Source organism: Globicephala melas, chromosome 3 (assembly GCF_963455315.2).
Source record: "Globicephala melas chromosome 3, mGloMel1.2, whole genome shotgun sequence".
NCBI lineage: Eukaryota > Metazoa > Chordata > Mammalia > Artiodactyla > Delphinidae > Globicephala > Globicephala melas.
The window spans coordinates 130,161,264-130,183,848 of NC_083316.1; the positions used below are offsets into that span (position 1 = coordinate 130,161,264).

At 43.1% G+C, this 22,585-nt stretch overlaps 2 protein-coding genes across 8 annotated transcripts in view; one reads left to right on the forward strand and one right to left on the reverse strand.

Annotated features, from left to right (window-relative positions):
• Nucleotides 1-12,318, reverse strand: part of FAXDC2 (fatty acid hydroxylase domain containing 2) — a 27,655-nt gene extending 15,337 nt beyond the window's left edge. The window contains exons 1-4 of the mRNA XM_030834211.2: nt 12,181-12,318; nt 3,184-3,231; nt 1,071-1,162; nt 836-939 (exon numbers count right to left, since the gene is read on the reverse strand). Of these exons, the coding sequence (XP_030690071.1) occupies nt 836-939; nt 1,071-1,162; nt 3,184-3,231 (244 nt within the window). The 5' untranslated portion in view covers nt 12,181-12,318. The remainder of the gene's footprint in view (nt 1-835; nt 940-1,070; nt 1,163-3,183; nt 3,232-12,180) is intronic.
• Nucleotides 12,319-18,112: 5,794 nt separating this feature from the next.
• The window catches only part of CNOT8 (CCR4-NOT transcription complex subunit 8), a 30,403-nt gene continuing 25,930 nt past the window's right edge, over nt 18,113-22,585 (forward strand). For 5 of the 7 annotated variants that reach the window (XR_009563500.1, XM_030834218.3, XM_030834212.2 and 2 more), the window contains exon 1: nt 19,392-19,524. The gene's annotated coding sequence lies outside the window, so the exon portion shown is untranslated. Of the gene's footprint in view, nt 18,131-19,192; nt 19,213-19,391; nt 19,525-22,585 lie in introns of those variants that run through there. The other 2 variants (XM_060296524.1, XM_030834215.3) reach the window with 2 other exon arrangements.

Consider the following 22,585-nt stretch of genomic DNA (forward strand, 5'->3'; position numbering starts at 1 on the left):
CATGTTTAATATTCAGCCCATTTTCGGAGTTCTCTTCCTAGAAGAAAGCAATCATCAGAAACATTTTATTTCTATGTTTGCTTTGTGACAACTGACACTTTTTAATCTCCCATTCTAGACTGTGACAAAGTGTTTTTGGTTGAGGTTTGTTTGTTTTGTAGTTATTAATTTTCTTCCAGTCAAACGGTGACATAGTTTTTTAATAGGGTAGACATTTTACCTTAATACTTTATCTTAAATATCTCTATATCCTACAAATGAGTTTGGCACAGAATAACTTAATAAATATTATGTGAGTGAATGAATGTATGACGGAGGACAGTCACTATTGTAGATAATGCTGTCATAAATACCTATGTTAAAATAGGTTTTTTCTTCTACTATGTTTTGAGCTTGCTTTCAGGCTTTGGCACTGTCAGTAAATACATTTTGAGTGAACACTTGCTGTCAAGGCCCAAGAGCCAGCTAGATTGCACCAGGTCCAAGGACACAGCCTCACATGAGACAGAACAGCCCTTTGCACTTGTGGACCTGACATCTAGAAGCAGGATTACTGCTCTCACAAGCATTCGTTTTCACACAAACGATTTCTTTTTTTATTTTTCTATTTGGGGGGATGGAGGAGGTGTCTCAACTTCTTTTCTTAGATATCCTTAAACATCCATTCCATATTAACCCCCAAATTTAGCACTCTGGGGTTACCACTGCCTTAAACTTTAAGTCCTCATTCCTTAGGGTAATAAACTGAGAAGTCCCAAAGTAGAGAACAAAAGAAAAAGAATTAAGCTATAACCATGTACCCAAACCCTAAGTGCTGGTGGTCTGGGAATCTCACCTAGAATGTAGAGGAGCCACTCCTTCCCTTCGAACGTAGACAGCAGCCTCTCCCACTGGGCTTGCCAGAAGTAGCCAGAAGCACCCCAAAATCTCTGAAGATGCCTTGAAAGAAAACTCATTCATGTTTCTGGGTGAAGACTGGTGGGTGGACAGCTCCTAAATCCATGCTCTGCCCATAGACCGCCACCGCACGGCCCCCAGCTCCCGAATTAGAGCTGGCCGAGAAGACTCACCATGTGACTGAGTTCCAGAGGGCCACAAGCAAGAGAAGGCCAGAGCCCAGGATGAAAGCCGTCCTCCTCATGGAGCCCCAGATGTGTCCCTCCTAGGGGAGGACAAGAAAGCGTCAGGTCCCAGCAAGCCTCCTGCCTTCACACGCAGCTCACTGCTGAAGCCCGGCAGGAGTGAGGTGGCATCAGGATCTCAATCGTGCCACCATGGCGCATCTGCTGACCTTTTCCCAACTTCCGTGGGAAGGCTCTTCCTTATCAAGAGCTCTCAGGCTGTGTGCGGAGGTATGAAAGTTAGAGCTTAAGGCTGGGGGAGGGAAGAGAGCAAACCTGATCCAGAGAATCTAGCATGCAATTTTGTCACCCAGAGAAGGACAGGTGAGCCTTCCGAGAGCCATGGGATTTCATGACCAGTCTTCTTGTTGAACAGAGATGCAGATTATTTGTACATTGGAATCACCTGGGAGCTTTCAAAAACTCCCAGTATCCGGGTTACTCCCCAGCCCGATTACATAAGAGTCTCTGCTGGGGCAGGGGAGGTGGGGCTGGGCCTCCCTGTCTTTTAAAGGTCCCCAGCTAATTCCAATGGACAGGCGGAGCTGGGACGGCCATCACAGAAGGATCTGCAGAATCCTTGATGAGGCCACAGGGACTTCAACTGTGTTCCTGAGCCAGGCCTATTTTCCCATGCCCATCACCCTTTTGCCCTTGAAGAAAAGAGTAAATAAACATATTTTCTGACTTGTAATATGTCCTCTGCCTTCCAGAGATATTAGTCTGGGCTGCCAGCTGAACGGGACAATGATGGCTTCTAGGGGCAAAGAACAGACCGCTGGCCATCACTGGGCGGTCCTTACATGTTCTCCTCCAAAAGCCTAAAACAGTGGTCATTGCGAACTCGATGGTCAACCAGCAGGTCCCAGACTTGCGGAAGGAAAACCGTGGCTGCCAGGTGTGTCACCAATTTCTATAGTACCTTGGGCAGGAGTGACAAATGTCCATTACAGCCTATGTTTCTATGCCCAGATGCAGTCTGCTAATATTGTTTCGTGGGAGAGGACTGGAGGTGGTGGTCCCTATACGTGTGTGCAGTTAGTGAACCAGGTCACATACACTGTTGTAGGGGAAGCTGATCTAATAGGGGGCCAGGTTTTAATCCAGCCTTTGGAGAGCTAAAGGAGCAGACCGTTTTGACTGACTCATTCAGAGCAACCTGACTCTGCACTGACTCTTTTCTTCTCTGATTACCCTATCCCACTTTTGATCAGAAGTTAGTAAGTCATTTTCCATGGCTAGTGAAATGTTTTTAAAGGTCTACTCGGGTCCTGAGGTTTGAAAAATGACCTTCTCTCTCTCTGAGCTCAGAAAATGACCTTCTGTTTCCCCCTCTCTCTCTCTGTCTCCCCCCGTTAAGGGCTGGATCGCCAAGACCACAGAAACTTGTTCTTTTATACAGGCAGTTCAAAAGTCACCCCCAAATTTGCCAGACAGTTCATCTTGGGCTTTTGCAATTAGTCCTTTTTTAGGATTCAAAGGACCCTTTTCCTGAGCTTTCCACATTCACTAGGAATTTTTCATTTGAGTTTAATCAAATCAAGCCAAGTCAAATTTAAAACCTCGATTTCACATGTAAGATTAGATGTGTTTTCAGGGATCGTGGTGTTTTCTCTCTCTAGCAGCGTGAGGGCCAGGTAAAGTGACAGGACAAAGGTCTCTGGGAAGGGCAGGAGCATGCAGCACAGAAGTTATCTGGGCTCAACAGCTGGTTCCCACCCCCCAGTTCCCAGCCCCCAGTGGGCCTCTCTTGTCCCCAGAGCAGCTGTAGAAAGGGGTGGTTCCAAAGGCCTGAGCCTGGGGCATTCTAAGGGCCAAGAGACCTTGGTGGGACAGCTACGGGGCTCTTCAGCTACCTTCATGCAGGCAAAGGGGCTTGAGTTATAATCAGGCAGCTGGAGTCAAGTGATTCTGCTCAGCTACTGAAGCGAGCACTTCACTGATGTGTCAGCTATATCCCGAAACCTTGGGGGGGTGTTGTCAGTTATGCTGCAGGTGCAGATGTGGAAAGGGTCACTGGCTGCGTTCTCACCAGTTTGGTGGGTGAGGTGCTCGCGTTTACCTGCTTTTGCTTCTCATTGTGTGGCACACTTCCAGCTTCTCCCTTCATCTGGAATGAAAAAGCACAGGTGAGCCTGGGTGTCATTTTCACATGCAACCAAGGAAGTAAGGAATAGAGAGAGTCAAGGTGAATGGGCAGCAGTGGTTTTTAATGCCAGCAACTCATTAAAATCACCTGGGAGTTACAAAAAAAAAAAACCACCAAAAAAAACCCTGGCCGACAAACTGATTCTAAAATTTACATGGAGAAACAAATAAGCAAGAATAGCCAGGAATACAGCAGAAGAGTAGAGGAGGGACGGGCACGAGGGATACTAGGTCTAGCAAGTCTTAAAACACATTATAAGGCTTTTAAAAAGACTTAATTATGCTCTTCTCACTTCTTCAAGGTAGTAAAGAGCTGTTCCTGTGAGATAAAAGAATATCAGTGGACTCTTAACCAGGACTTAAAGAGTAGCTCTAACTTGAGTTGGTTCAATTGTGTATTCTTTGTTATTATTTGTCAGGTTAAAAACAACAACCAAGGTTTTTCTGAAACCAGTCAACAATTCTATGGCCAAGTAGATGGATAGGAATGCGGTGCATGAAACTCCTTCTAAAATGCTGTCAAACAAGAACTGGCTAGAAGGAGAATAATTAGAAACGCGTTTGAGATCTCCATTTGACAGTATGACAGGGTAAATCTTTCTGGAAGTCTTAATAAAACCAATATCTAATAAGATAAGAGAAATTAAGGCTTGATCATTTTTATTTTCTAATGTGATGTTGCAGAATTTTCCTGGTTATATAAAGATAATGATCAAATGAAAAATAAAAGTTATTTTAAGGAATCCAAATAGTAGTTATTAGACAACTGAATAAAAATTCTGATGTCGAAATGTGGTGAACACAGATTAAAAACCAATTGCATCTCTACTTAGCAAAATGAAACAAAAAGGATAAAAAATGTCATTGTCCATAATATATGTTGAATGAGATATTTTTGGCCACGTAAACATATTTTTTTAACATCTTTATTGGAGTATAATTGCTTTACAGTGTTGTGTTAGTTTCTGCTGTATAACAAAGTGAATCAGCTGTACATATACATATATCCCCATATCCCCTCCCTCTTGCGTCTCCCTCCCACCCTCCCTATCCCACCCCTCTAGGTGGTTGCAAAGCACGGAGGTGATCTCCCTGTGCTATGTGGCTGCTTCCCACTAGCTATCTATTTTACATTTGGTAGTGTATATATGTCCATGCCACTCTCATCCTCACCCCCCTCTAGCCCGCGATAATCACTAATCCACTTTCTGTTTCTGTGGAATTGCCTATTCTGGACATTTCATATTAATGGAATCCTACAATATGTTGTCCTTTGTGGTTGGCTTCTTATACTTAGCATGATGTTTTCAAGGTTCATCCATGTTGTGGTATCTATCAGTACTTCACTCCTTTTTATTGCCAAATAACATTCTGTCATATGGATATATCATATTTTGTTTATCCATGCCTCTGTTGATGGACATTTGGATTGTTGCCACTTTGTGGCTGTTATGAATAATGTTATGAACAATTTTGCATAAGTTTTTGTGTAGACACGTTTTTATTTCTCCTGGATATATGCCTAGGAGTGGAATTGCTGGGTCATATAGTAACTATATTTAACTTTTTGAGGAACGTGAAGTGGTTACACCATTTTACATTCCCAAGAGTAGTAATGTATGAGGTTCCAACTTCTCTACGTCCTCACCAACACTTACTATTGCCGCTATCGAATAGTGTCATGACCTGGCTGAAGAGGAGCGTTACAGTTCATCGTCCTGCCATGTGACAAGGGTGAGAGAACTTAGAGAAAGGAGGCCAGGTGAGTTTATAGATGGCAGAGCCAGGATCAGGCCCAGCTTCCAATATCTCTAAGGATGTTTTATTCTTTTGTGGATGTTTATGCTTGGTTTTATTATTCCAGATGCATTTTTACCAGCTTTGACCTTAGGAAATACAGCTTCCCCTTGACCCTCATTTCTTACAGAATACTTAGTCAGGAAAAGAGAAGAGAGGAATGGTGACTTATAAAGTGCCTCCAGGGGTTTGAGAAGTTAGGACAGCAGAGGGAGGTGATAAGCTGCTCACCAGCTCCACTGTGAATCACATCACAGCAGAAGGGAGGCAGTCTGCTCAGAGGAAGAGCCTGTCAGGGAGAAATACCGGGAGGTTTGATTCCCGGTCAGGGAGATAGCATCTGGTTTAAGAAAAGGCACCTGAATGTTTGGTGCAGTGTCAGCCCAGTCTCTACCTGGAGGCAGGGGAATGGATTTCAGCCACGCTATAGCCCCCCCAGCCCCCCCCCAGGCCTGCTTCTTTGTCACCTCTACTCCCTCCTCCAGCACCCTCTGTTGCCTGGCCGGCAGCAGGAGAACCTGCTGTAGCTTGGAGGTGTGGAGCTCTACCTTGTGCTGACTTCTCAATAAAAAAGAAAGAAAAACACACAACAGAAGAGAAGGAATAAAGTGAAGCTGTAGGCATGCACTCCCTGTTCTGACCCAGGAGGGCAGTCAGGATTCCTTTGCTTACCTGAGTGTTAGGGGTGCTCTATAGTCATATTCTGTACCGCCTGAGGCCTCCAGAGGATAACTGCACAAGCGTTTCAGGATGACAGGTCTCAGCCCCAAACTATGGTAAACAGCCCTGCCCCACATCGGGGACAACAGATGTTACTCAGTAACCTGAATTTATAAGGATTCCCAAGAATTCTCCTTTTTAAAAAATGTTTAAAATTGTATTTTGGAGTATAGTTGATTTACAGCGTTGTGTTAGTTTCAGATGTACAGCAAAGTGAATCAGTTATACATATACATACATCCACTCTTTTTTTAGATCTTTTCCCATATAGGTCATTACAGAGTATTGAGTAGAGTTCACCGTGGTATACAGTAGGTCCTTAAGAATTCTCCTTTAAGTAGTGATTTTCAAAAAAAAAAAAAAAAGTGATTTTCTCCATCTTCATTGTGCTGAACAATTCCTATTGGCCCAATTCCCAAGTTTGGCCCACATCCTCAAGATGGATACGGGCCCATTCATGAAGTTACCTTTCACACAGTGGTAGAACTCTGGGATGAAGCAGGGTCATTTTCAATCTGGCAGTTTGCCTTCTGCCTGGAGTCCCAGAAAGCACAGATCTTTAAGTACCTAGTTGTGCTAGGTACTTTGGGGGCTAAGCCTGTAAAGGGTCTTAATGACAAGGAACCAAATATGAAAGGAAACACCTCAAGTTGGGAACGACTTGGAGATCTTAATATCTGGAAACCATGTGCAGAAAGGTAGACCCTTCACATCACCATGCATGTTATGAACAATTGTGAAAGGCTCTGTGGACCCTGTCGAGATATCCATCCTGTTTGGGAGGGAAGCTGAGGGGATTTGGGGTTTGTTTCTTTGTTTGCCTGTTTGTTTCTTTAGTTACCAGGACTCTTTTTGCCATGCCATGCCACAGGAACTTCACTTACAAGTCAAAGTCTCATCTAGCTTTTTCCCGATATCTTATCATCATCGTTATCTTTGCCAAGAGCTTGCAAAGCTAATAAGACACGGTCTTTGACCTTTTGAAGCTCCTCTATTCCTTCCAGGAACATTTACGAAGAACTTACTATGTACAAGGATTCCTGGAGGTGCAAAGTCTCAGTCTATGTACATGAACCCATCATTTCAAAAATCCATATGAAAAGTGCTAGCCTAAGTTCTTGTCCAGAGCTAAGAAAACACTGAGTAGGGCAGGAGATCTGGCATGCCCAAGAAATCTTTAAAGGAGGACAGTGCCCAGGCTTTCTCGTGGTCTCCAACCTTACAACCAAGCCTTTTCCTCCTAAATTGCATTTTAGCTTATCCAAGGAATGCTGGGTTTTAGTTATATCATACTTTTTTTTTAAAAATCAAGATAGATGTAAGAATCTGCCACATGAATATCAAAACTGCCATCGAATATATTCCTTACCCCGCTATTTAGTTCCCCAAATGAAGTAGTGCACTTTTTATGAGAATACAGCTGATAAATTCTTATAAAGAAATTAGTGCACAGGAGTTTTCCTCTTGGGGAGCAAACTTGTGGTTGCTAAGGGGGAGGAGGATGGGGGAGGGATGGATTGGGAGTTTGGGGTTAACAGATGCAAACTAATATATAGAGAGAGAATGGATAAACAACAAGGTCCTACTGTATAGCACAGGGAACTATATTCAATATTCTATGATAAACCATAGTGGAAAAGAATATAAAAGAAAGAATGTATATATATGTATAATTGAATCACTTTGCTGTACAGCAGAAATTAACACAACATTGTAAATCAACTACAATAAAAAAAATTAGTTTTTTTTTTTTTTTTTAAAAGAAGTTCTCCTCTTTGGAAGAAGTGGTATGCTTACTTGTGGAATGCAAAAAGGCAATCCATTTTGGTCCTTCTCACCCCTTTTTGCTTTGGCTGCCTGTAATTTCAGAGTTAAATTTAATGCTCAATTATACTTCTTGGGATTTTTTTTTCCTTTTATATAATCCAGTATATAAAAGATGATGTGTGTCCAAGGATGTTCATTGTGGCGTTGTTTTTAATGACTAAGAATTGGAAACACCTTGAATTCCATCAGTAAAGCGTTGGTTAAGTAATTATAGTACATCTAGTAATGAAATATTCTGTAGCCATTAAAGGAATAAGGCAGCCCTATGTGTACTTTCCAGAACTCTTAGGTGAAAAAGTAGTGTGTGGAACATGTGTGTGTGTGTGTGTGTGTGTGTGTGTGTGTGTGTGTGCTCTTTATGTATACATAGAATAGTACATAAAATATTAGACTATTGCTGGAAGAATATATAAGAAATTGGTTACAGTGGTGGCTTCTGGTGAGGTGAATTCGGTGGCTGGGGGTCAAGGCAGAAGGAAGGCTGTCTTCCTACCACGTGCCTTACTTTTTGCCTTTTGAATTTTGTACCATGAGTATATTTTACCTATTCAGAAAATTACAGAAATATTAAAAAATTTTAAATGAATTCAGTGCTCATTCATAGGAAATATTTTATTGAAGATTCACAGAGTAATTCACTTTTACTTTACTCTTCATCATATTAATTGCAGTTCCTTAAGGGCTTTGGGAAATCTTTGTCTCCCCTGAAATTTCATTTTTCATATTCATAGCATTCATTAGATTATTAAAGGTAACTACGACAAGGACCAGTGCCCTGTTTATTCTTCTTCTTCTTTTTTTTTTTTTTTTGGTAATGATTTTACATGGTCCAAAAGCAAAGCAATAGCAGTAAAGCACCTGGTTCTTTTTTCTACAGATCACTGCCCCCCACCCCCACATCAAAACAGTATAAAAGGTATTTATTGAGTGCCTGATGGGTTCTAATCAGTTTTTATTTTTCTGCAACTATTCTACTGCATATATCCTTTTATTGGAAGCTATCTCAAACCCTTCTGAGATGGAGGCTGGATGTAAAGTATTAAGTAGGTATTAAAATTAAACACCTAAGTGAGACTAGGATGGCTGTCAGTACAATAAGACCCTGGGAGGAGGCGGCTCTGTTGACGCCACAGGCAGGGTGCTGATGCCTGCTGTGTCCGTGCCATAGAAACTGTTTTGCTGAGACTGAGTGATTAGGGGCTGATACCTAAGCTTGACCTTGGAACGGCAGCCTTCAGGTCAAAGGGAAAGTGACTCTTTATCTTTTGGTGGTAGGAAGACCCTGTGGCTGCAGGAGTCATAGCATTTATCTGTTGACATCTGACTTCATTAGAAGCAATGAAACATTTCCTGATATGTCATTTTTCTTCGGCTAAGCCAATAGGCCCACATGCTATTTCCTGAGATGTTTGTCTAGGCAGCTGACTCCTCTAAGCTACACAACCGTATCATTCTTCTGAATATTTTATGATAAAGCAGCTTGTTTTCTGTGCCTCTCTACATCTGTAGACTTGTTTTCAGTTTTAACTGAACAGAGTCAGTCAGAGAGGTTCCATGGGGGACCTCAAACATGGTGGGCCGATGTGTCTTCACCCAAAGAATTTCCTTGACATTGTTTGCCAGTGGTATTGTTCAAGTTAGAAATTTTGGCAAACAAAATCAACAATAGCAATTATTAAATATTTACTATGTTAAGGTACTATAATCATTACATTTTTATGGTACCTCCTCTCTTTTTCTCTACCTTTTGAAGTCTCCCATCTAAGAGCTAGAAGTTGTCTTAAGCTCATCTATTCTGATGCCCCCATGTTCCATTTGAAGAAATGGAGGCATAGAAATCTTCATTATTCAGCTTCAAATTACAGTTATTTAGTGGCAGAACTTGAATTCAGTGCTCATTATACCGATTAAGTCTGCAAAAGGTATAGAATGTGTTGATGCTGGTGAATGCAGGGTGGGCATTTGGATTGTAAAAGGACACAAAGGAATGAGATCAGCCTCTATCAGCCACAAACAATGGATTAGATATTGTGTGTGTGTGCTTTTCTTTTTTAATACAAAAGGTAAAATAGTGCATGGTTTTTCTAAGATAATAATCATTCTTTCAAGAAATATTTATTAGGGCTTCCCTGGTGGCGCAGTGGTTGAGAGTCCGCCTGCCGATGCAGGGGACACGGGTTCGTGCCCTGGTCCAGGAAGATCCCATATGCCGTGGAGTGGCTGGGCCCGTGAGCCATGGCCACTGAGCCTGCGCGTCTGGAGCCTGTGCTCCGCAACGGGAGAGGCCACAACAGTGAGAGGCCCGCGTATCACAAATAATAATAATAATAATAATAAATTAAAAAAATAAATTCCACCAGCTAAACACGTGTTTTAAAAAAAAAAAAAAAGAAATATTTATTGTGTGCCAGATACAATGCTAGCTACAGAGGATACAAACATGAATAAGACATGCTTCTTGGTCCTATTTAATAATGTAATACTATATAACTTTGATTTTCCAAGTGAGAAAGTATGTAGGAGGAGGATATGAAATAACATTTATGATGAGAATGCATTCAGAGAGAGAAAGAAATTAAATACACTAAAAGTAAATATTCTAATACTTAATAACAATGAATTGATTCTCCCTTAAAGGGATTTCGATAGATATTATAAGATTATCCAAATTAGATACTTTTTAGTTTGGTTGTTTTGAAAGCAGATGATTCTGACTGTTTTGAAAGCAATGATTTATTGCAGAATCCCCAATCTAGGTAAATGGCACAGTGAGCCTATAGTGCATGTTCACAACCTAAAAAAATCTGAAGACAGGGGAGGGGAATGGGATGAGGGTGGGAGAAGTAGACAGTTTAATTTGTATTTGTCTGCAGCCTGATTCTTTCAGATTCTGGCTTCCTGGATATTCTGCATGGTTGATGAAGGTTCCCATTTTATAGGTACAAGATATATTATCTTTATGTGAATGTGCATGGTTTCTTTGTAAATATCTCATGAAATTATCAGAAAAAAAAAAAAAAGACCTGATGGACCATCTGGTATACCCCTTCCATTTTTATTGCTAAAGAGATAGGCTTAGATAGCAGAACTGACTTGTTCCAAACTCCACACAGTTTCTGGCAAAATCCAGGCTTCCTAACTCTTTGCCTGGTGCCACATGTGTTTTCAGAATAGCATAAATTCTATTTCATACGGGAGAGGACTACTCTCCTGAGGACTGAAACTCCCATTACTTCAGCCTCTGTTCTCAGGCTGTTTGTATTCTTGGGAAAAGCTGAACAGCCTGCCTCTAGCTTAAAGCCTCTGATGAAGAGGGTTTCGAGGAACTGCTATGACCAAGGTCTGTACGTACGTGAGACTTTTACAGAGGGGAAAGATACTCATTCAAGAAGGTAAAATGCATGAAGGAAAAGGTTGAATTTTGAGACAAAAATTACTGCCTTTGGACAGTTTTAGCAATGCTCCCTTCACTGCTTTTGCCTTGGGTACTTATACCCTTTATGATTTACTGCCCCAGTTGACTGCATGCCCATGAAGCTGAAAGCCTGCCTATTTTGTTTACTACGAGATCCACAGTACCAAACACAAACGTGGCATGTAGCAGATACTCAGGAAATATTTGTTGAATAAACATAAGAGGGGTAAAAGAATTAAAAGCCTTATTTTTTGCCCTCAGAATGAGTCCAACATTTGCTCTTGAACGTTTCAGCACCTTTTCCTATACTACACACTTACCTTTCTAAGGTCAGAAGCTAACGCTCAGAGCATTTGTTTTACCAAATTGAATTGAATCTTTATATCCCAACCAGAGAAAGTTAGTTGGAACTGCATATGAAACTGAAGCACCCTACAAGTCTCTGTCTTGTCTTGCTTGCCTTATGCCCCCAAAGACCTGTATAGCATCCTGAAAACCAGTGGCCCATTGTTCACACCCATCTACACACACTGTATTCCTCTCCCTCGGTAACCTCTGTGGGAATCCTTCCTGAGCTACTACCAGGACATCAGCAAGTCTGAAAGTGGAGCCTCTGTTGATAAATCCCGGTATGTCGATCAAAACAGCTTTGACATGGTTGTCCACCTTCTAGTCCCCACATCGACCTGGGGCCTTTGCGATTTTAAGACTGTTGTAATTGGCCCCATCCCTTCCAGGTGACCCTGGCAGGTTAGAGAGGAGAAGCAATTCAACCACAGTTGCCTCCTGGCAGTCTTTTTCCAGTAGGATTTTCGAGTTCTGATTTGGGATTTTCTCTTTCATGTGGTTTTGAAGCCAAAGCGAGTCCGTTTGACAGAATTACCTGTCAATTGCTAGAAAAACAAGACTACGGAGGAGGTAGATTGTACAAACATGGGCAGAGGACGGCAGACATTAGTGAGACAGAAAGGGACTCTGTGTACTAAGAAAACATCCCAGGACATTGTTCAGAGGCAGATCTCACCTGCCCTGTAAGTGGAGAGGACAGAGAGGTGGCAGAGGTGAGAAGGGTATGCTTTGCCTTTCTTTAAGTGAACTTGGACGCGTCCTGACCTTGGCGACCAGCTTCCCTGCCCAGCAGCTCCCGCTCACCTCTGCAGTGGGCTGTGTCCCAGCTCCTCCAAGGTCCTGGCACAGCTCAAGCCCGCTTTCTCTTCCTTCAGCCCCGAAGCTGGCAGCTGCTGTCGCTGTGCTGCCGCCTCACCCTGTTATTAGTCGGTAGGCTGGGAGGCTGGCCAAGGTGATCACGTTACGTACGGAGCAGCCTACTGGCTCCGGCCAGGCACGTGACGGGAGAAAGAATTTGGGTCTGTTTTGACGAGAGACAAAAGCGCCCTTCTTGCCAAAGGACATCTCCTGAAAGCTGAGAGGAAATACGCAGTTCAAGCCAGAGCTGGAAAAAGCACATTTGACTGACCTCTGGGCTTGTTTTTCTTCTTTTTAAAAACTGCCCGCATCTTCCTCAACTTAAGAAAATGTCACGGTCCCCTAGGAGGCAGTTTCGATAAGAGGCATGGGTGTCAGATCATGTTGAAGGCAGAAGATGGGCAGTTCAAGTGAATAAAAAGGTGACATGGACCACAGGGCCTCCTTTTCTCATTTTTGATGGCTTCTGTTGCTGCTGAGGGCAGCCAAGGGAGGAGAGATGTATCAACTACTACTGTTCAGTCTAGATGCAGGAAAGGAACCCCTGGAGAGGTGAAGTTTACACTTTGAAACAGGTGAAATTAGAATACAGGATGACCCGTGATGTAAAAAGGTGAGACCTTTGAAAAAGAAGTGAGCTTTTATTTTTAAATTTCTAAAAATTATTTTTGAATAGGTAATAATGTCTAATATAAAAAACAAAAGGGTCAAAAGAGTGTACAGTAAAAAGCAAGTCTTTTTTTACTCCTTCCCAGTCCTCTACTTCTCCCGAGAGGCAACCCCTGGGACGAGTGTTTTGTATATCCATCCAGAGCTTGTCTCTGTAAATAGAAACATATATATCTCCCCATCTTTAGAAACAGCTTACCGTATATGCTTGTTATGCTCCTTGCTCTTTTCACTTAGCACGCACATATGGAGGTTGTTCCAGGTAGTACCTTTAAGAGCTACAATGTTCTTTTTAAGGCTGAGTGCTGTCCCGTTGTCTAGATGTGTCATCCTTTATTGGGCCAATAAAGGACCATATCTTAGTCATCTTTCCCTGACTAACTCCTTGCACAGCACAAAGCTCAGTAAACATTCAATGTTTGTTACAAATTTTATTTTGTACAACTTGTTCCTGTTTTTCATCATCTCTCCTTTTAGAGGTACCAATATTTTTTTCAATATTCCAGATATTTGCATAATGTATATATTCCTGGCCACCCAAGTCTGCCTCGTGCCCTGATCAAACCTTTGCTACCTACTTCCAAGGCCCGCCTTAATCTACCTCCTCTCATATAACATTATTCCTCACTACTTCCTATTTTCCTATGCTCTAAGCATCACTGTCATGTGCAAATATTTATTGATTGCTATGTACAGAAAAATTTTTTATATTTTCTGTCATGCCTACCTCCAAGTAATTGCTTATACTAATCCTCCCACCCAGAATTTCCTTCCTTGTCTTGACCACTACTCTGCCTCTGGTTCTTTTTTTTAAAAAAATAAATTTATTTATTTTATTTTTCGCTGTGTTGGGTCTTCGTTGCTGCACGTGGGCTTTCTCTAGTTGCGGTGAGCGGGGGCTACTCTTCGCTGTGGTGCACAGGCTTCTCATCGCGGTGGCTTCTCTTGTTGTGGAGCACGGGCCCTAGGCGTGCGAGCTTCAGTAGTTGTGGCACGTGAGCTCAGTAGTTGTGGCTCCTAGGCTCTAGAGCGCAGGCTCAGTATTTGTGGCGCACGGACTTAATTGCTCTGTGGCATGTGGGATCTTCCCGGATCAGGGCTCAAACCCATGTACCCTGCATTGGCAGGCGGATTCTTAACCACTGCACCACGAGGGAAATCACTTGTTCTTTTCTTTCTGAACTTTCTTAGCTTATGTGTTCAACACTCCCTAGAGTAGCAGGTAATTTTTTCTGTAATCAGGTCAAATAGAAGCTTTATGTACCTTCATGGCTCTAATAACTCTCACACATAGTAGGTTCTCAGTAGAGCTTGCACAAACGAGAATATCTCTCCGGTCCTCTGGGTTTTCTCTCCATTCTAATTTTGAGGACTTGCTTAGCTTTCCTGTTATTTCAAGGTTGTGTAAGATGGCCCCTCCCTTAGCTGATCTCCTTTAAAGGAGGAGAGGCCCTGAGATCCTGGAAGAAGGTAGATCTGGGTTCAAACTGAGCACTGCCACTGACCAGCTTTGTGACCTCGGCCTCTCTGAGTCTCAGCTTCTTCATCTGTCAAATGAGCCAGTTGGATTAGAGGATCTCTGAGGCCCATTCTATTTCTAATGGAGTTGAGACTTATAACTGTGTTTACCAATTTTTCTGGAATATATCCCTTACGCCACAAACAAACACATCTGGTTAGAAACTTCAGAGATATTCTGAAGCCTTTGGATCCCATTGCTCCTAGAAAATGACAGAATGTTACAGAAGTTCAAAACAAGATTCTCAACACTGGTCACATTAAGAAAAAAAAAAAAACACCTCACAGGGGATTTTGAGATCTGGCTGTAACACCAGAGATGGGTTTGTTACATTCACGAACAGGGAGAGGAAGGGACAGCTAGAGAAGAGAGCTTTAGAAGTGACCAGAGAGTCCCAAAGTAAAAGTTTTACTCTTAGCTGTATTGATGTGCTCTCTTTCCATTGGCTTGTATTTCTGTTTGCCTTGCTCTGTACAGACAGAGGTCAACTTTCTTCTTTATAAAGTACTGAATATTCAGTTAGCAGCTTTCATGAGTTTCACAGTAACAAAACTCAAAAGAAGTAGTGGCAAGTAACTCTTAGTCAGACCCACCTAGTAAAATTACCTAAGTTGTCATCAAATATTTCCATAGGTGACGTATTTATCATGCCTGGGGGAAGCTAGCTTTCTTTTCTTTTCTTATCAAATTTACTGTAATTCAAATAAAAAAAATTAAGATGTCTCTGCCTTTACTCCATTCTCTGACCCTGAGAGTCAAGGTCATCTTTTATTTATTTATTTATTTATTTAATTTTTGCCTGTGTTGGGTCTTCATTGCTGTGCGTGGGCTTTCTCTAGTTGTGGCGAGCGGGGGGCTACTCTTTGCTGTGGTGCGCGGGCTTCTCGTTGCGGTGGCTTCTTTTGTTGCAGAGCTCGGGCTCTAGGTGAGCGGGCTTCACTAGTTGTGGCACATGGGCTCAGTAGTTGTGATGCACAGGCTTAGTTGCTCCACGGCACGTGGGATCTTTCTGGACCAGGGATCGAGCCTGTGTCCCCTGCACTGGCAGGCAGATTCTCAACCACTGTGCCACCAGGGAAGTCCCTATTTATTTATTTTTTTAAGGTAATCTTTAAAAACATAGATCGGGGGACTTCCCTGGCAGTCCAGTGGTTAAGACTCAGCGCTTCCAGTGCAGGGGCCACGGATGGGTTCAATCCCTGGTCGGGGTATTAAGATCCCACATGCCGTGTGGCCAAAAAAACCCAAAAAACAAAACAAAAAACAAACATAGATTGGATCAGGTCATTCCTGTAAGTAAAATCCTTCCGGGTTTCCTGATGCACTTTGAATAGAGTGCAGTTTAAAGCCTCCCAGGGTTTAGGCTCACTGGGCCTCTGCTTTCCTGTGGAGCCACTCTGCCTTTGCTCCACCTCTTGGCGGCTGCCCTGGCCTTTCACTACCTCTAACACAGAAAACTCATTTCTAATCCTTTTACTGCTTCCAACTGCTCATGCCTCTCTCTCTCTCTCTCTCTCTCTCTCTCTCTCTCTCTCGTTTTGTCCTTCTTATCTCTGCCCAAATGCCACCTTCTCAGAGAGGTCTTAAGTAATTGCCTATATCGTCCCCCAATCCAGTTATTCTCCATGACTTTTACCTCATTAGTCTCCTTCATGACGGCTATCAAAATTTTCATTATCCTTTTATTTCTTACTTGAATGCTTGCTTACTTGTTTTATTGTCAGTCCCTGCCACCAAATGTTAAGCTCCACCAGGTCAGGAACCATATCAGTTTCATTCACTAGTGCATCCTCCAGTGCTGAAATGCAGCCCTGCCCATAGCAAATGGACCATAAACACAATTGATTGGATGAACACCCAATCCCATACTGGACTGGAAATCAGAAGACTCAAATCCTGGTCCTATCTTTGGGAGCTGGGTAACCTAAAATTATTTAATTATTGTGAAATTAGGGGAATGTATTAGTTAGGACACCTTGATGGACCCTCTCAGCTGTGGAAATAAGTCTTATGATTACTATTGGTAGATTTTGAAATGTTGTTAGTTTAGTAGACTCCAAGGGAGAAGGAAAATCAAATGAGATACAAATAAAATGATACTTATTTCTGGATTTAAAAAAATGAACTCTGATCTCTGACCTAATCAGAGATCAGAAGGTTTTTCAGGTTGTAATAAAAAGATCAAAATAATACTCAAATGCTTAGTCATGAAACATGATCTTTGCTTTACATTTAGGGGAAGTTTGATGCTCTGCTGATAATTGTCAAGAGTCAGAAGGTTTTTCTATTATGTAGGAAAAGCAGGGACAACACACTTCAAAAGCAGGAAATTTATCCAACTATACCAAGGAAACCAGACAGCTGGATGCATCTTCAGTTGAATGTAAAGATATATATATATATATATATATATATATATATATATATATATATATATATTATCTGATTAAAAAACATCATACAAAGTGACAGACCTTGTCTAAGCCTGGGGCAGTGGGTACTGTAATGGAATGGAATTAATCAGCTGACAGGCATCTAGGTGTGTCAGCACTCTATAAAGGATTTTGAGATTTGGGCTCATATAGCAGTACTATATGCCTGGAGGCATATACCTTTTTCTCCATTTTCAAAATATTTCAAACCCAAATATGTATTTTAGATTTTATCTTCCTGTACATATTCCAGTTTAAGAAATTCATCTCGTTAGGTTTATTTAGACTTGGTAATAACGGAAAGGCTTGGCTGGCTAAGGAAATCACCCTGTCTGGTTCTTAAGGAGACCCGTTTTACAACCAATGTTTTCCTCAGTTTTTTAAAACCTGTACTCTCCCAGCTGAGATGATGTTTAAGCCTTACTTTCTATAGTTTGTAGTTCACAAGCAATATTTTTTTTCCGAATGTGATGTATTAATGAATATATTCTACTCCAACTACCCTCTTATTTGTTTGGGGCCTCCCTCCCATCAGGAATCAGTGATTTACACAATTGTTCTAATTTTGCAATAAGAGCAGCATAAAATCCATTGTTTGCAACAGACACTCCAAGGTCTCTGGAAACACAAGCCATCATTGTGTTTGTGTTACCCTTGTCTTCAGTGACCTGAGAAATGAACCATCAGTTCTGGGTGAGGGTGCATTAGGGGGAAGGATATGGGGTACGTTTCCTGCTTGATTGTTTCGGTGCACACCAGGCCCAGTGCTGCAGGAAAAAACAGGCTGCTCTTCATGCGACTAGCTGCTGATAGGCCTACGCTCTCCTGAATGTAATTTCAGAGTGGATTACAGAATATTAGAAACTCACAGGACAGGGGGAAGGGAGCGGCTTACCTGCTTTCTCCATCACAGTATTGCTGAACAGAATGACAAGGGTGCTAAGTCTGCAGCAGAGCTAACAAACACTGAATATCTCGGGGATAACAAACTGAGACAGGCCAGAAACAATTATCTATTGAATACACTTATATATCTTCTACAGTGTGGGGTGGTTTTTCCATTTATTAACGCAAACATCCGCTGATATAGTCATATCCGTATGTTGCAGATAAGGAGACAGACACTCATGTGAAGGGGAGGAGTGTTCAGAAAGTGCATTTGATGGCAGTGGAGGGTGGGGTGGGGGTGGTTCACGTCCCTGGAGACTAGCTTTTGGGAATCCAGGTTGGAATTTGCCGCTGAAGACTTGCCCTGCCTCCAGTCTCGGAAACGGAGGTAGGATTTTGCAGAGCCTCTTTAGGGGGAAATGGTTAAAAGTAGGAAGGTGCAGGGACTTGGGGGTGAATTTGCTATCCACTTAACAGCCCCTTTCGAGGGAAGGCATCAAGGAGTATGACCACAGCCATGCTCTGGGGAGTCCGCACCTTCTCTTAGGTACAGGGTGGAGGTCTTGCGCGACTGACTAGGAGGGCGGCCCGGAACTGATAGCTGTGTGCGGGAGGTCAGTGCTTTGTCTTCTCTCCCACCAATGGAGAACAAACGCTGCTAAGGACAGGCGTTGGCGAAGAGCTCTCTTTCCAAACAGGATTCACAGAGAATAGGAGGGCGGGTGGGAGCTTTGAAGGAACCTCCTAATATAGGCCTGGACCCCACTGGTCTCTCAATGAAGATCTGGCGAGCTCGCTTAGCGTCCGCCGGGTCTCGGACCTTCTCGGGAAGCGGGAGGGCGCCAGCGCTCCTCCTGCGTCTCCCCAACCCAGGCTGCATCTTTTTTGTAACTCGAGCTGACCCTAGCGGGCCGGTTGCTATGGTAACGCTGCTCGCTCAGCTCCCCGAGGCTCGGAGGGGGGAGGCGGGCCTTGGCTGACGTCACCCAGACTCGGTTTCGGGGTGCTGCCCCACCCCCAACCCAGTGTTTGCCAGAAAGGAAGCCGTATGGTAGAGGTTTTGTAAGTGAAGGTCCAGGGGGCCGCATTAGTACAGAAGGAAGCGGTCAGGATCTCCCCTAGCGAACCTCCTCCCAACTCAGCTTCCGCCGATTTTAATGGCCCTTCAAAGAAGGTAGACGGGGAGGTTGCAATTTGGAGGATTTGGTCAGACGGGCCACGCCCTCTCCTCGGGCTCAGATAGGCCACGCCCACCACGGGGGGGGCTAGTTCTAGACCACGCCCCCTGTGAGCGCACAGAAGTAGAACCGAAATGGAGTAGTGATCCTGGTGAATTGAACCAGCGAAACTAACCCAGCGAAGGCCGTAGGGGGCCGTATTTCACTTGCGTCGTCTGAGGTCGCCCCGCCCCGCCGTTTTCGCGGCGCCCTCTTGGTTTTGTGCCTGCGCGCCGCTCCCGCGAGCTCACAGGTTGGGCGAACACGCACGGAGTCGCCGGGGCGCGCAGAAGGGGAGGGGCAGGCAGCGTCAGGCGCGCGCCCGCCTGGAGCGACGGGAAGGGAGCAGGCGAGTCGGGAGGATCGGGTGGGTAGAGCGGTGCGGCCAGGTTGTTTGGAGGGCCGTGCGTAAGGTCGCTCTGGGCATGAGGGCGCTCATCTCACTGAGCCGCTCGGTTCCAGTAGCCGATCCGGGGCAGCGGGCGGAGAGCACCGGGTCACGCAGCTCCCGGGTAGTCTGTCCGCCAGCCCGTCTGCCCGCGCTTCGCGGGCCCTGCCGGTCAGGGTAAGCGGGCTCCCGCTTATCAGAGAGGAGCGTGAGATGAGAGAGTGTGGGAGGCCATCGGGGGCCTGCGGGAGGAAGGGGAGTGGGAGCGTGCGAGAGGGACAGGGTGTGTGAAAAGAGAAAGAGGTCCGTCGAATAGTAGTCATAATAACCACCACTACCACACGATATTAATATTCTAGTGATATGTGCCAGCACCTTATATGCTTCATTCTGTTACCCCCTACAGCAGCCCTCCAAGGTGTGCACCACCATTAGACGACCCATTTTACAAGAAGGGAAAACTGAGGCACGAGAGAGGTTAAGTAACTTATGCAAAGCCACACAGCTCGTCCGTGTCCTGGCTTCGAACTTAGGTCTCTCTGTCCTTAAGGCATGCAATTTAAAAACCTTCGTTTTACAAAAAAAAGGAGTTAGGAGGAGGAAAGGGATGAGGGTGTTTTGAAGAGGGAGAGTGATCCTGAACAGGAAGAGAAGGATGACGAGAGACGGTGTGAGTCAGAGGACCTGACATTGGAACCTTGCGGGCTTTCCCCTTCTTGGTTCTTGCGTCCCCGCAACTTTTCCTTGCTATTCGGTGGCTTTATGAACCCGAGCTCTTGGCTCTGGAGGAGCCAGCTCACAGGCCTGGGCCCCATGGGTGGTTTGAAGATCTGGTTGAACTGCGGTTCGGTCGAGGGTGGTGTCTTGGGATACTGTGTTTGGCGGGGATGGAGGACTGCGGCCCCCGCGGCCGTGGATAGAAAGAACCCTCTTGCAAGCGGCTGCCATTTCTTCTGAAGTGCTGCTACTTCCTTTTCCATCTTACCCATGCGCGGCAAAGCCTTTGTCCGGTCGTCTAGAATGGGGAAGTGATGTTTATTGTTTCCTTGCACTCTTATCCTTAAACAAAACACAATCAGAAAAACCAAAACATGCTTTTCTCCAGCAAGGTCTGGCACTCTGGATTGCTTGCAGAGAAAGCTTTCGGTTGCCTTTATCATTTACTTGCTCTTCAGAGCTTTCCTGGGTTAGTAAGCAGCTTTGTTTTGGAGAAGTTTACACTGTAGATCATTGGGGGGCGAACTGCACAGTTTGTTCTACAGATGAGCGCAGGGCAGAGACCTCAGTAACTCCTGGGTGACCTTCTTATACGGTGTAGTACTGGGAAACAGCAGGTATCAGGGCTTGTATTTTGCTTTCATGTAGAGTAGCTCAGGTGGCAGTCAAGTTTTCAAGTCAGCCTGCAAGGCAAGCAGTGCATGCAACCAAAATTATCCTTAACAATTCCTTAGGAAGGTGTGGAGTTCGAGGTGGCCATAGTGTTTCTCAGTAAATCCAGCACAGTCATTTTTCCTTCTGTTTTGAAACTTGTTACTATTTCTTTGGTTGTAACCCAGGTAGAGTAATTAGGTTTACCTTTAGGGGCTATGTTGCACAAATAAACATAAGTGAATGGCATAGAGTCATTCTGCACTGTGAGGTGCACTGTGCAGTGCTGGCTCTGAGAGGCTTAGAAGGAGGAAGACTAATAGCCAAGGGGAATGGTATGTTTGTGATCCCCATTTTAGGCTCATACTGGAGCATGTGCTCACTGAGTGGAAAGTGGCAGGCAGAATTGCTAGTATTATTTTATTATTATTTCTTTTTTGGCTAGCATATCCAGTAATTTATGCTAAGTTAAATGTGTGCAATGTGATTCCTTTTCATTGTTTGTGTGGCACTACATTTGGGGCTTGCAAGTTTTCCTAGGTAAGGGTTTGGTGGAAGAATATCTTAAATGTTTTGCCACTGGTCTGGTTTTGACTTCCTTGTTTGTCAGATATGTATACAATGGTTAGCTTTTAAAAATAATCCAAAAAAAATTTTAAATTATAGTCGATGTACAGTGTTATATAAGTTACAGATGTACAACATAGTGATTCACAATTTTTAAACGTTATACTCTATTTACAGTTACTATAAAATATTGGCTATATTCCCTGTGTTGCACAGTATATCCTTGTAGCTTATTTTTTACATAATGGTTTGTACCTCTTAATCCCCAACCCCTATATTGCAAAAAAGAATTTTCTTGGAAATGGAAGCCATGGACACTACCTTTTAAAATTGTCTCTGCATTTCAGTTTTCTTATCTGTAAAATGTAGAGAAAGATAGTACTGTACAAAGTTATTGAGAGTTTTCTTCACTGTTACTTTGAAGTAAACCCCACATTTCATATTGTATCACTTATAACTCTTTTTCATTATCTATAAAAGGTAAGACGCTTTTTTTAAAAAAAACCATAACCACAGTATAACACCAGAAAGAAAAGAAAAGCAAAATAAACAAAACCCTGCTTGTCTCAAAAATGTTATAATTTTTTTTTCCTATCACTTGTTTAGAGCAGGGTTTAATTTAGGTCTGTATGTTTTGATTGACTGATAGATCTCCTGAGAGTCTTTTACTTTTATTTCTTGTAATTTATTTGTTGAAGAAGCTGGGTTCTCTAGTTTTGTATAGAAGTTTCTGGATTTTGCTGATTGCATTTCTCTGGTGTCATTTAATATGTTTCTCTGTCTGTATTTTCTGTACATTGGTAGTTAAATCTAGAGGCTTGGTCAGATTCAAGTTAGATTTTTTTTTGGTCAAGACTGTTTCATAGTGGTGATGTGTTGTTTTGAGGCACTTTTTATGATGATTACAGCCCTAGTGATTATTTTAACAACTTTATTGAGATATAGTTTACATACTATAAAACTCACCCATTTTCATGTAAAACTCAGTGATTTTTAGTAAATTTACTGAGTTGTGCAATAATCATTTTAATGGAGTTTGGGAACATTTCTGGTCACCTCATGAGGTATGATACCTCATTCCCATTTATATAACTCTCAGTCCCATCCCACCATGTAGTCTTTTCTGCCTTTATAGAGTTGCCTTTTCTGGAAATTCCGTATAAATGCCATTATGATTATTGCCCAGATCTCTAAGTTCATTAGGGGTTACAAAACGGTGATAGTCTGTCATTCCCTATTTATTTTTATTTATACAACTTTTATAAAGAGAAACTTTCCTTCAACTATTTGGTTACTTGGGGTT